Genomic DNA, 13,827 nt, shown 5'->3' with positions numbered 1-13,827 from the left:
TTGGGGTACCACTACTTGAAAAATATACTGTACCATTGAAAATTAGTTTAATGTTTAGTTCGATTTAGAACATCTTTCCAATGGTTGCTTAATTTGAAACCATCTTCTCGGTTGAAATTGTGTCTGTGTTTGTAGATCTGAATTGCCTCGTGAACAAATCTCTGATAAAAACCCGTGGGTTTGCAAAGAACCTTGGTATCGGAGAAAATTATATCGTGATCACCCACAGCGTTGTCACAGTGATCAGCCACGGCAGAAGAATTCGTTTTGCCGTGTTTCAAATCTGATTTGTGCTCGCGAATTCGGTCAGAGACATGTCGCTTTGTCTCCCCGATATAGGTAAATTCCACCTCCCCCCCCCCCGCGCCAACTGGCATGTGCACCCGCATGTACACCACCTCTATGCTAAGTCGGCCAATCAAATGCTAATTTTTATGCTAATTCTTTTGTCAAGGCACCTTGTTTCCTCGCACACAGCTTAAAGGTCCGCGGCCTGAGCGTGGCTGTGTTTCACTCCAGCGCTGTCCTCGAGACAGCCTGATTCCCTTCACCTGATGAAGGCCGCTTGTGTTGTGGCCGAAACGTCGTGATTTTTGTTGTTTTATTTTTTACCTACGTGACTTTACCGAATAGAACCAAAGCGTATGGATCCTTGCAGTCACGAAAGCTTTAAATCTAGAATTGAGTTCGATGCGGTGACGCGACGTTTCCACCACGAGTGCACGTGCTTTGCGGGCGAGGGGCGGGGGGGGGGGGCAGGCGGCAGGGAGAGAGGGGAGGGGGGCCCCCACACAAAGAGACGGCCCCGCGAGCTCTGACCGACCGGCCGGGGGCGAGCGACTTGGGCGACGGCGAGAGCGACGCGTGTAGTCGGCAGGCGGCAGCGCCAGGGGTGCCGGGGGGCCGGTGCTCCGAGCTGCTGAGCGTGCGTACGCGCATCGGGAACCCCTGCAGAGGCAACGCGCACGGGGTGGGGGAGGGGGAACCGACGCACACAAAACGACGTTCAACATCGCAAACGCAGCCCGCCCCCCCCCACCGCACCGGCCCTGGTGGCACCCGCCCTTGTCCACACGATAAGCCGCTTCGTTGAGCTGTCATTTGTGGCCAGGTCGCCTCTGACAAATAATCAATCTAACAGCTCAGTGGAACTTTACACGTGGTTTAAAAAAAAAAAAATTGCTTAGTTTTATTTGCATTTTTAGTGTGTGATTTGCTTAGATTTCCTACACGTTGCACTCTCGTGTTTTTTTGTTGTATTGTTTGTTGGAGTAAAGCTCTGACCCCCCCCCCCGTGCCGCTAATGGACATACGAAAAAACAGAGTTTTATAGCTCATCGGATTCCTCCGGGATAAATAAATATTATCCGATTCTATATTACAGCACTCCTGCCCGTCACCGCTGCTCGATTAGGACAATGGTCATGAGGGTTGTCTGGCCATATATGCGCTTCCGCCAATGCAGACTTCGACTGCAAAACACAACACCTTTGCCCTAGCCTCGTGATATAAGAATGATACGAATACCGTCCTTACGATGAACCAGGATCGACAGAGTGGGTAGGTGAAGGGGGAATAACCAGGTACCAGTTCAGATAGAATTTTTTTCACCGATGCGAGCCGTTTCTTGGAATGGAACTCGGGATTATTGTTGTACGCAAATTAAACTTTTTTATTTTTACAGGTAAGGCACACTGAGCTATGTAGCTATTTTTCAGAAGCGACCTGGCTATCACAAATGATAGCCCAACGAAGTGGCTTATCACGTGGAAATTTATAGCATGTATGCTGAGCTTCTTTCCCACCGTACGTAGCCAATCGTGCTAATCGGAGGTGCGGAGCAGCCAAATACTCTAAACGCACGTCGATTCTAAAAGTGGAGGGAAAAACCGGAGGACCCTGAAAATGTTTTACGTGACCACGGGGAGAACACGCAAACTCCAAATACACAGACATGATCAGGGTCGTGATCGATCCCATGAACTACTGTATACAAGGGGAGGTATTTAACATCTTGAACACTGCAGAGCTGTGCAAGTAGTGTGTGTCCGTACACTACAAACTAAACGTGCATGGAAACATAAGGAAATAATATTGATAATAATGTATAATTGTCAACGATTCGATTCAGAACGGAATGGGAAGCAAGAGACCATGCGGGAGGGCGTGTCGCAGTTTGGCGCCCGCTATCGTAGAGTGTGGGTCGAGTCGCTACGGTTCTCTGCGGTACGTACAGTCCAATGTCTTTTAAAAAAGCAACGCTCGTCTGCCTCTCGAAATAAAATTCACGCCGAATCGCTTGCGCTATCCGAGATTCAGCGGTGAAAGGGACCCCCACTCTGCACCTTGCAGACCGTCTCGGAACGGGAAAAGATTTAGGGACTTACTTTTGTCGAGGTCCTTCCTGCCAACTAGACCTGACGAGCCTCTCCTTTGCAGGTAAAGGTTAATGAGAAAGTGGTTGCACTACAAATGGAGGATCACATCAATCACGATACTTACAACAACCCAGCGCAACAAATCACGACAGACAACGCATATACGCGGTGAAAAGGACGGGGGCGGGGGGGGATCTGCAGCTCGTGCTCTCTGGGTTGATGCGGCTCCCTAAGGGGGCCTTGTTGAGGCGGAGGGGGAGGGGCGGGGGGGGGAAAGGAGGAACAAAAATCTTCTCCAATCAGATTTTCATTAGAGGTATCATATCAAGACAGCTCTGGCGCGGGTTAGGAACGATCTCCTGGTCGCGAGAGATCGGAAGAGATGTTCCTATCATCTCGCATCTCCGATTGGCACGGTTGGCTACGTACGGTGCAAAAGAAGTTCCACACACACACACACGAATCTCGGTTCTCCGGGATCTCTTCGCAGCGTTCGACATGTTGGGCCACGCGGTGTAAATGGAGAATCTGCGACACGCGTGTGGATTGTAATGAGCAGTTCTCATGGCGCTTTGATCATCTTGCAAATTGTGCCTTTTAAAATTAAATACCGATCGACGGAAACTTGGGAGGATAGCAGAGTAGCTGCAGAAAAGCCACGGATATAAAAGCAGGGTAATGCTCAAAACTCTGCACAGCGATGTGCAAGACTCCATTGCTGGACCTGTCGTCACCTCGCATCCCGAGCCTCCTACACTTGGTATTTGCCAGGTGGTGTCCCATCCCAAGCACACACACACGGCTCAATATCCTACATAGCTTCTGAGATACAGTAAAACCTTGTTATTTCCGTATTTGATCATTCGTAAATTGGGGATAATTCGGCGCGGCTGCTCTTTCGGCGTATATACGGTGTGTTAGTAATTCGCCATGAGAAGAATTGCCGTGCGGAATGGTCCAATTTCGGCAGACCACGTGGTGGAGCGACGCCGCACGCCACGAGCAAAAACAACGACTCAGTCTAGTAGCAGCGCACGTGGTGAGCGTCAGTGCAGACCTGTCGCTTTGGACTTTACCCTGTCGATGCACTCTGTGCAAGCCACCCCCCCCCCCTCTCAGGAATCAAGAAGCAAAAGAAAGGGACTGAAGTATAAAACCCCTTAGTCTGCGAGACAAATCCAAAGTTTTGGATAGAATTGATGCAGGTTGTGTGCAATGCGTACGGTGCGTGAAGATTTTGGGGAAAATATATTTAAAAAAATGTATTGGTGCAGAACGCACTGGAAGGTACCATTGTACATAACTCAGAATATGGGATAATTCGGCAAGGCCAGAGGCCCATATGTGTCGAATTAACAAGGGTTTTACTGTATTTTGATTAGGCGAATTCCGGGCGATTGGGTCATAGGCCACACCGAGTTATTCTGCCACTTTTCCAAGCAGCGGTGGCATCAGAGCTGGACGCGTGTAAAGCACTCACTCCTATTTCTTGGCAATTAAGTTTGGATGTACAGCACAGCGCAGCATGCGGTAACCCGAGCTCCTGCGCGTATATGGTTCAAAAAAATTCCCCGAGACTTTTCCGCGGCCGTAACTAATCGCCGTCAGGAAAATCAATCATCCATCAGTCGTTGCGCCGTTCCACTGCTGGGCGAGTATGGCTGCACGCCGCAATGGCTTGAGAAGCTGCGACGAGGAGAGCTCACCGACGCGTCGCACGCAGCCGTGGCACCTTCCAGCTGCAGCCTCAACGTTCCAAATGTGGTACCGGCGCCTGGCGGAGACATGGTGTCAAGGAGTGGCCCGCAAGCCTAGGATGGCACGAACAGTGGGGGGGAGGTGGGGGGGGGGACGCAGCGGGAACGGCAGTGAGCGGAACGTGGCAGCAGCAGCAGCAGCAGAAATCTCAACTATTTACTTCAGTAAATATTGAGGGACACAACAGCGGGGTCGAGAGGTTGCATGGGCCCCAGTGCCAGGGACCACCCCACCCTCCTACCCTGGGGACCCCCCCGCCTCCATCATCAACGGCTAAAACGGCAGCTATAGTCGGGCAACGTTCAAGTCAACACCTACTACTGGGCTCTGGTAAAAAGAAAACAGCATCGGTGGATTACAGGACGGCACGTGGGCCAAACACGACCCCCGCAACTCGATTTCATACAGTTCGTGGCCACACGAAGCAGGCCGTGATGTTTACCCGTCAGTGTGAAGCATCATTTAAAAACACACAGCACACTAATGGACTATTTAGCAGGGGGAATATTTTCAAACTGGCGCAAAACGTTTTTTTTTACGATTATTTATAGTGGTCGCAGATATAAAATACATTTTTTAAAAAATCGCTAAGCAAACACGCCTGCTAACTGTAAAGAAACGCTATGGGCTAGCTTCCCAACGTGTTTACAAACCACCTGCTCGAATATAAAGGGCCGCATCGCTAAAAAAAAACCTAACCCACAAGCTATTACTTCATTGTGCTGACAAAAAGGTTTGGGAGTGCTGGAAACCGGAATGGCGGAGTGTGTCGGTGACCACTCGTGAAAGTGATCACCGATTTAAACGCAAGTACACAACTAAAATCTATTTTGTCTTTTCAGTTAGTTCCTGAGCGGTCGCAGTTCACTCCTCTTGCTGCAAGGGTCTCTCTTCCAGACTTGGTGGACACACACATTACAGTTTGCGTTAATAACGCCAGAGTGTGGTGTTCATGTGTGATTGTTTCAAAGGGTACTTGAACGTCCTATTTGGCCCTCAGTAAGGATAGTTACCTACCCCTGATCTACATACAAGAAAAAAATCACAAAGGTGTATCATGCACACATGCAGACCACTTGATACAATAAAAAAAACACACACTCGCATTAAACATGCAAATATAAGCTCTGATCCCAGCAGCAGTTATCTGAACATACGGGAGTGTTCATTTATGCGACCAACGGCTGAACGAATGGTGCTTGATAGCCCGATTTGACAAAAACAAGCAAGTCAAAATTTACTGTTTAAATGAGACTTGAGGTGGTGCCCATTTTCTCATTACAGCCCTGAGACTGTGGTGAAAGTTCCACATCCGTATGACAGGACCAAGTCCATCCTTACACAACCGCTCCACTCCCCCCCCCGCACCACTTGTGAAGCTGTCCTCATTTTATTAACCCTGAAGGGAATGATGCCCCAAGCAAACTACGCAACCAGGATTTCAACAACAACTCAATTACATTTTTTTAATTTAAAGCTTCCGTTACTGCAGGGATTCACATTCTTGGTTCTTTCTACGTCACTTTACCGAAAGAACCAAGAATATGAACTCAATTACATTCTACACAATTTCTTGCCGAAGTCTCCACGGCAACTAGAAGCCAGGAGAGGGCAGCAGGCGTCTGCAGATCGCACGCCCCGGTGGGAAAACAACAACAGCAGCAGTAGCAGCATCAGCTGGGGGTGGAGGCAGTGCCCAAGTTACGATTTGACACGAGAGCAATGTGGGGGACGCGACGCACAATTGGTAACACACTACGCCGTGAAGGACATAATGCGCCGCGTCACCGACCGCGGTGCACAATGCGCCGCGTCACCGACCGCGGTGCAACACAGGCCACCGAGTGCACGTGCCGTTCTCGCGTGCCGCGGACAGCTAACCAGGCACCATCGAGGCAACGTTAGGCGTGCGATTAATTTGGCATTCAAAAAACTAAATATTGCTGACAATATTAAGGGATTTTTAAAACAAATTGGAAAAACTGATTTTTTTTTTTTTAAGCTCGCTGCCATGAATGTGGGAACAATGTTAATGTGAGTGTGTACAAGTCCTGGGAAACTCATTTTGCTGGCGATACCCAAACAATGTTTTCATACAAGCTCATACAGTGAGGAAAAAAAGTATATGATCCACTGCTGATTTTGTACGTTTGCCCACTGACAAAGAAATGATCAGTCTATAATTTTAATGGTAGGTTTATTTGAACAGTGAGAGAGAATAACAAAAAAATCCAGAAAAACGCATGACAAAAATTTTATAAATTGATTTGCATTTTAATGAGGGAAATAAGTATTTGACCCCCTCTCAATTAGAAAGATTTCTGGCTCCCAGGTGTCTTTTATACAGGTAACAAGCTAGATTAGGAGCACTCTTTAAGAGTGTGCTCCTAATCTTAGCTTGTTACCTGTATAAAAGACACCTGTCCACAGAAGCAATCAATCAAGATTCCAAACTCTCCATTATGGCCAAGACCAAAGAGCTCTCCAAGGATGTCAGTGACAAGATTGTAGACCTACACAAGGCTGGAGTGGGCTACAAGACCATTGCCAAGCAGCTTGGTGAGAAGGTGACAACAGTTGGTGCGATTATTCGCAAATGGAAGAAACACAAAGAACTGTCAACCTCCCTCGGCCTGGGGCTCCATGCAAGATCTCACCTCGTGGAGTTGCAATGATCATGAGAACGGTGAGGAATCAGCCCAGAACTACACGGGAGGATCTTGTCAATGATCTCAAGGCAGCTGGGACCATAGTCACCAAGAAAACAATTGGTAACACACTACGCCGTGAAGGACTGAAATCGTGCAGTGCCCGCAAGGTCCCCCTGCTCAAGAAAGCACATATACATGCCCGTCTGAAGTTTGCGCTTTGATCATCTGAATGATTCAGAGGACAACTGGGTGAAAGTGTTGTGGTCAGATGAGACCAAAATGGAGCTCTTTGGCATCAACTCAACTTGCCGTGTTTGGAGGAGGAATGCTGCCTATGACCCCAAGAACACTATCCCCACCGTCAAACATGGAGGTGGAAACATTATGCTTTGGGGGTGTTTTTCTGCTAAGGGGACAGAACAACTTCACCGCATCAAAGGGACGATGGACGGGGCCATGTATCGTCAAATCTTGGGTGAGAACCTCCTTCCCTCAGCCAGGGCTGAAAATGGGTCGTGGATGGGTATTCCAGCATGACAATGACCCAAAACACACAGCCAAGGCAACAATGGAGTGGCTCAAGAAGAAGCACATTAAGGTCCTGGAGTGGCCTAGCCAGCCTCCAGACCTTAATCCCATAGAACATCTGTGGAGGGAGCTGAAGGTTCGAGTTGCCAAACGTCAGCCTCGAAACCTTAATGACTTGGAGAAGATCTGCAAAGAGGAGGGGGACAAAATCCCTCCTGAGATGTGTGCAAACCTGGTGGCCAACTACAAGAAACGTCTGACCTCTGTGATTGCCAACAAGGGTTTTGCCACCAAGTACTAAGTCATGTTTTGCAGAGGGGTCAAATACTTATTTCCCTCATTAAAATGCAAATCAATTTATAACATTTTTGACATGCGTTTTTCTGGAATTTTTTTTGTTATTCTGTCTCTCACTGTTCAAATAATACTACCATTAAAATTATAGACTGATCATTTCTTTGTCAGTGGGCAAACGTACAAAATCAGCAGGGGATCAAATACTTTTTTCCCCTCACTGTACCTGTCAACCCCTTATCAGTGCCCTACCTTATTACAGACCAATTCAGACCTTATTGGTCACCCCATGTCCCTTATAAATCTCAACGTTCATCCTACAAAGTCCCATCACAAGGGAGAAACACAAAAAAATAGACGGTTTTTTTTCGCCCGTAGTGAAACGGCTGTACGCCGTATGGACCTGTACAAGAATACGGGTCAACCGTGTGGGTTGACACGGTATGCGGGCTGCACACGTGCAGCTTGCATGGAAACAAGCGGACGAAGTACGGGCACAATCCACGCTACTTGCTGGTAGACTGGAGCAAGCGCGTGACGAGTTATCCACAGTCATAGTGAAAGGTACTAGATGCAGTGTGTGCTGGGTACGGAAATAGTTTCCAAGTCTGCAGACTTCAGACCCCGGCTGAATTAAGCCCTAGGGCACCACAGTACAGCGAACACCATAACCCAACGGTGGCGACACCTGCCACCATTACATGTACCAGGTTAGGTGCATAAGGACATTTTTAAGTGGGCTCCGATGGGTTACAGAGACAGAGCCAAGTTTTTACATATGGGCAGAGACACAAGACGTTTGTGCGTACACCAATATAATTATTTTAATAAGATCTTGCAGTGTAGTTTTTAAATGGCCAATGTGAGTGCTAAGTGTTGCCAAATAAAAAATTAATGGACTCTACAAAACACATGTAAAATCTACCCTGTAGCCTATGCCCCGTAAACGGCGTGATACGGTGTGGGAATTACACGAACACAAATTATATTCTATATGCCACATTGCCTGTGCACGTCCTCATCGCAGGCTTACTCACATTCAACCAACCAACCAACCAACATAAGAGTAACAGAGAGAGAGGAAAACATTCAAAGAGGCTAACGATTTAGAAGCGGTGCATGGGCATCAACTGCTGCCATGCCCAGCAGTGCTGCTTCTATCCCACCCCCCGATTTGGCAGTATGAGAGTAATAAATACCAAGGGAATATTTACGCGAGCCGCAAGTCAAACATAAAAAAGGTTAGTGCTTTCTCATCTGGCAGCTATGGAAGTAGTTGACATGTTTGTGCACAGAAGGGCTTTTTTGTCAAGTTACACAACGCACGCTATTGATGAAAACAGCAATGGACGATCGTGCGGTCCTGCTGCTACGTTAACCAAACAAACATAACTTATCCGTTTATACGAGGCATATGCCAGCCAGATCCTGTTTTCTGTCTTATGTGACCTATTACTGTATTCTGCCAAGTCATAATCTCTACTTTTGTTTTGGCACAGAAAAAAGTGCATCATTGCCAACATGTTCATTTAACACACCTCCAAATGCGCTGTTAAGCATTCCCTAGCCAGTGTTTTACTTTTTTATAAAAGCAGTTATGTTTATCTTTAGAAAAAAAACCACATTTTTGTTACATACCTGTATGAGAACCACATTTTGCCCATTCCTGGGGGCTGGTGTTGGGAAACATCAACACAGGCCGTGAGTGAGTGCGTGTGTGCGCAAGTGCACGTGCGCCCTTTTGCCCACTGCAGGCATGCGCTGTTGCCAAGCACACCTCACTCACTCACCATTAGCACTGCCAGATTCGTTGCGTTTTGTTTACGCTTGTTTACCCAGGAAACACCTCAGAGTCTCGAGACTGTTTCGAGGAGGGTCCTGCCAAGTTTTATCAGGAAGGGACAATGTCACTGCTGTGTGTGTCATCCCAAATGAGCAATTTGCAGGTACAGTCCGTTCTCCTAAAATGCGTGTTTTCAGAACGCGAATTGGATATATAACGCGATTAATATATTAGGGAACACATTTTTGTTATAACGCGAATGCGATCGAGTGAACGGAACTACGTCGCGCGAGTAGGAATAAGCGGTTGTACGGCTGTCTCTGCTTAGTGTCACACAAGGCGGGATGCTGCTGGATGCTTCTAGATGCTTCCCACGCGCCTCAGTCTTTGTTCGGCCTGCGTACGCATCTCACGTGTCATCGCGGACTGTGCTCTACCATACATTATATATTATTTATTATTATAATAGATTTTGTCTCACCCACTGCTACTGCCTACACCTGTCTACCGTGGTTGTCCCTGCAGACTCGGGCCATGCCATAGGACTGTGGAGTTTCCACAGACTCAGGGCAGTAAAGAAGAAATGAGCAGAAAACCACTTTGAAGCAGAACAGCAGACTATTACGGGCAAGGGGGTTTAATGATGCATTAATGGATTAGTATTGATTCGTATGCTCACGATAAATGCAATGATCACATGCGAGTACAAATTATTTTTGATAACTACGTGTTGTATGCAATTAGTTCACGCAACTCCTGCAGCCACGAAAGGCTCTACAATACATTGCAATGTAAAATAGTAATACTCTACACCCGTATAGAATCGCAGGGGTAATTTATAGTGTCCAAATGCGAACACCTCAATACGGTGTACAATACGCCGTACACATCTTAATAGCTCGCACCTCCGATGAGCACGGCTGGCTACGTGCGGTGTGAAAGAAGTACAACATTGTACAAATAAATCACTTCACATCTATCACTTAGGGTGGAAATTAGTATTACAGAACCGATTCAATGCATCAATTGACAAGCAGGGTGAATGGTTACAGGAATCCGATGAGCTACAAAGCTCTTCACAGATGTCTAGGAGGGGCACGGGGTCTGAAAGTTACAACAACAAACACAATATACAAAAACACGACAGGAGTGCAAAGTATAGGAAAGGGCAAACCAATAACTTAAAAAAAAATATTAAAATAAAACAAAAAAAAGATTTCTATCTTACCAGGTAAAAGCCCACCGCCCGCCCACCCACCCACGTGCGTGCCGCCAGTGGCGATCGCCTACCTGGTAGGCGTGGTCCGTGTGCACCGGATGCCAGAAGCTGGTGGGCGCCGAGCGGCTGAGTTGCGTGGGAGGGTGCGGCTCCCTCTTGCCGGCCATACTGTGCGAGCGGCACACCCCCGACGGGTGTAGTGGCGGCGGCGGCGGCGGCGGCGGCGACGGCGCAGGGAAAACGGGCGGCGCTATCACCGCCGTGGGGGACACGGGCGCCAGGCTGCTGAGTCCGTCCGTCAGCGAGTCCATGTTCACCTCCATCTCCGAGTAGTAGAAGTCCTCCTCGCCGTCGCTCAGGTCCGAGTCGCTGTTGCGGCTGACGAGGGATGTTGGGGGTGGGAGGCAGAGATTTGCAAAGCATTTTTGTTGCCCATTGCACCACACACGTGGGCAGCCTTTTTGCCAACGACCCACGCCCGCACACATTGCCGATTCACATCTTGACAAGATATTGAACCGCCACCGTGGCCCGTTACTCCCACAATAGTAATTTACGGCCTTTTCGTCAATCTACTGCCGGATGACGGTCTCCCCGCGCCGTGCAGCTTGCAGGTGGTTACTTCAGCATACTTCACCATGCTGGTAAGTGCGGTGGAGATGCACAGCTCTTGCCAGTAACATCTGAAAAACCAGTTGAAATTAGTCCAGAGTTTATGCTTTGGAAAAATTGCTGCTGGTTAACGTTAGTCTAGAATAGGCCGATATGGAATCGGGCAGAGTAGCGCACACACACACACACCACTATGCACTCACTGAAGGATGTCCCAAGGAAGAGGATATGCAACTTTAAATTGCTTTACCCAGACACCAGAGGGCGCTGCACATTTTCCATAACGCTTCAAGAGAAACGTCGCAAGCCAGCAAAGGGTTTCTATGAGGATGCAATCGTTTATAACATTTTAAATACCATCGTGGTTTACTTATTTATATTCCATTGTAGCTTATTAGTCTACATCCCACAGAGGGAAAATTAAACCTCAAACTTTCACCTTGCAGACACCTACGAAGACAATATGCGTCAGTTTTTCAAGACACAGGGAATCTTTATTTGGGAAAAAAAAGGACTTTAAATTCACTTTGGGGAACGGTGTAGCGTCTGCCACACTTGTTACCACGTTGCTGGGTGCCAACGCGACACACATGGCAGATGATTTAAAGAGTTTCCCCTCCCCCCCAACACAGGAAGTACCAAGCAAGTCAAACTGCCTCAGACAGGTAATCCTAGGTAATAATTTACCAGATGACAAATGTATTCTTTACCGCAAGTTACTGTAACAGCACTAATCCGGTTCTAGAGGGGGAGTATTTTAACCCCCCCACCCCCAGCAACAAACGCGACTATATCGCCCGATCTCCACAAGGGGCTCTCTTGCAGTAACGACAAAAGCGGCGAAGGTGTACGCGTTAATGCATCACGCCATCGATATCCGAACGTTAGCAGCAGCGGAGTGTATCGCTGTAATGTCTCCTTCCACAAATGCGAAGGAGACATCACGGCGGTACACACTCTGCTGCTCAATGACGCGGCTATCAGACTTGGACCACCTGAATATGAAATTGTAGCCGTTGCTCTGTGTCTACATCAGCCATACGAAAGAAAAAAAGACATCCGGACGTCTTAGTTGGCCCTCGGTAAGGAAAAGCGTTCGTCACCCATGCTTTCGAGAATCAAGTACGCCTTTGCTGGATCGGCGGCAGCAGCAGCTGCTGCAGCAGCCAGCTCACCCAAGATGCAGTCGGCGAATGTGTCTTTGCATCCCCGACGCGGTGCTCAGGACCTTCTCGCAGTTGGGCCACATGCACTGGAACATCACCTTCAACGAGTTCTGCGTTCGCCCAGTAGCAAAAGAACACAACACAGCACGAGCAATATGCGACGCGTTCAACGAAGCGGCGATGAAAATGCAACCAACGCAAGAGGTCAGCCCTGCACAGCATGGGTGCTGCAGTGCCGTACCGATGAACCGCATGGATTGATGTCAATTCTTAAGCTCACGATTTATTATTACACTTGTTTTATTATTACACTTGTTTACCCGAGAAAGCATCATTGGGTTTCAAGATGCTTTTTCAGGGAGGGTCATCAAGTTTTTTACAGGATGGGGACGATGTTTGATATTTATAATTCCAATTGAGTAAATTGCAAGTAATTTATCAGCTTTCGGACGTTTGACCAATGCCAGTTATGATGTCTTTGTCTTTTAGCTACGCGAAATAAACTGGAAACTGAAGAATTGCTACTTGCACCACGTCGCATTTGTAAGAATCGATGCCTTTATATTTCGTATTTGTTGCAAGAGGTTTGCGTGACCCCACTAGAAGCTGCAACGTTTCATTTTAAATGTGAAAGTAAGCGAGCGAATCTCGACCCTAACTTGCGACAGAATCAGAATCTTTATTTATCCCGGAGAAATCCGATGAGGCATGAAGCTCTTTGTCACAAATGTCCAGTCTAATGCAACAAGTGGCGAGAAAGTGGAATTGGTATGTGAGGATCACATTCCTCTTTGTGCAGAATCCATTCAGATGTATAACATTATTTTGTGCACGTTACCCACACTTCACCCCACCAGTGACCCCCTTAATGCATCAACTGTATCACCGCCATGTACTGCAGTGGGCAAAGACAATGATGAATTGAGGAACTTATCCCAGATGCCGATAAACACGTGAACCAGGAATGAAACCTCGCGTCTCTAGGATACGAGACACACCACTGTGGCCCTATTAAAAGTAAATTACTCCAACATTTCAGCTTCAGTTTCTTGAATCGGGTGCAACCGCAACAAACAAAAACATGAACAAGAAACATCTTAAAGTGACTACGCGCAAACAGTACCAGGTCAGTTTTGTGCAATTAATGGCTTTTCATTTCCTCTAATTAACACCTAGCATCAAAGTCAGACTGCTCAGCACAGAGTGGCCAAACCACTTGCCTTGGTGGCTAGTACAATTCATGACCGCTGCCAACAAATGAACACTCATCATCAGCCATGATCAATGCACTGCTGGCCGAAGGTCTCCCAAAGCCGTCACCATCTGTCACGGTAATACCATGTCACAACTCACTTAGCACCTGCACAGGAGTCGACTTCGCAAATCAGTCCACCTCCGTGATGGGACGTCCACTCTGGCGCATTCCCTCCGTTGGCTG

The 13,827-nt window shown here is 47.7% G+C and overlaps 1 protein-coding gene across 5 annotated transcripts in view; it reads right to left on the bottom strand.

Moving 5' to 3' along the window:
* The window catches only part of LOC116941655 (uncharacterized), a 76,659-nt gene that overhangs the window by 8,043 nt on the left and 54,789 nt on the right, over nt 1-13,827 (bottom strand). For 4 of the 5 annotated variants that reach the window (XM_032952958.2, XM_032952957.2, XM_032952954.2 and 1 more), the window contains 4 exons: nt 12,399-12,499; nt 10,683-10,989; nt 4,085-4,189; nt 824-948 (listed from right to left, as the gene is read on the bottom strand). In XM_032952958.2, coding sequence (XP_032808849.2) covers nt 824-948; nt 4,085-4,189; nt 10,683-10,989; nt 12,399-12,499 — 638 coding nt within the window. The remainder of the gene's footprint in view (nt 1-823; nt 949-4,084; nt 4,190-10,682; nt 10,990-12,398; nt 12,500-13,827) is intronic. The other variant, XM_032952955.2, reaches the window with a different exon arrangement.

The sequence above is a fragment of the Petromyzon marinus genome, chromosome 12 (genome assembly GCF_048934315.1).
Source record: "Petromyzon marinus isolate PM22_M1 ecotype Great Lakes invasive population chromosome 12, UKy_Petmar_22M1.pri1.0, whole genome shotgun sequence".
Classification (NCBI taxonomy): Eukaryota; Metazoa; Chordata; class Hyperoartia; order Petromyzontiformes; family Petromyzontidae; genus Petromyzon; species Petromyzon marinus.
Note: the sequence above shows the minus strand (reverse complement) of the source record. Positions and strands in the feature narration are given on the sequence as shown.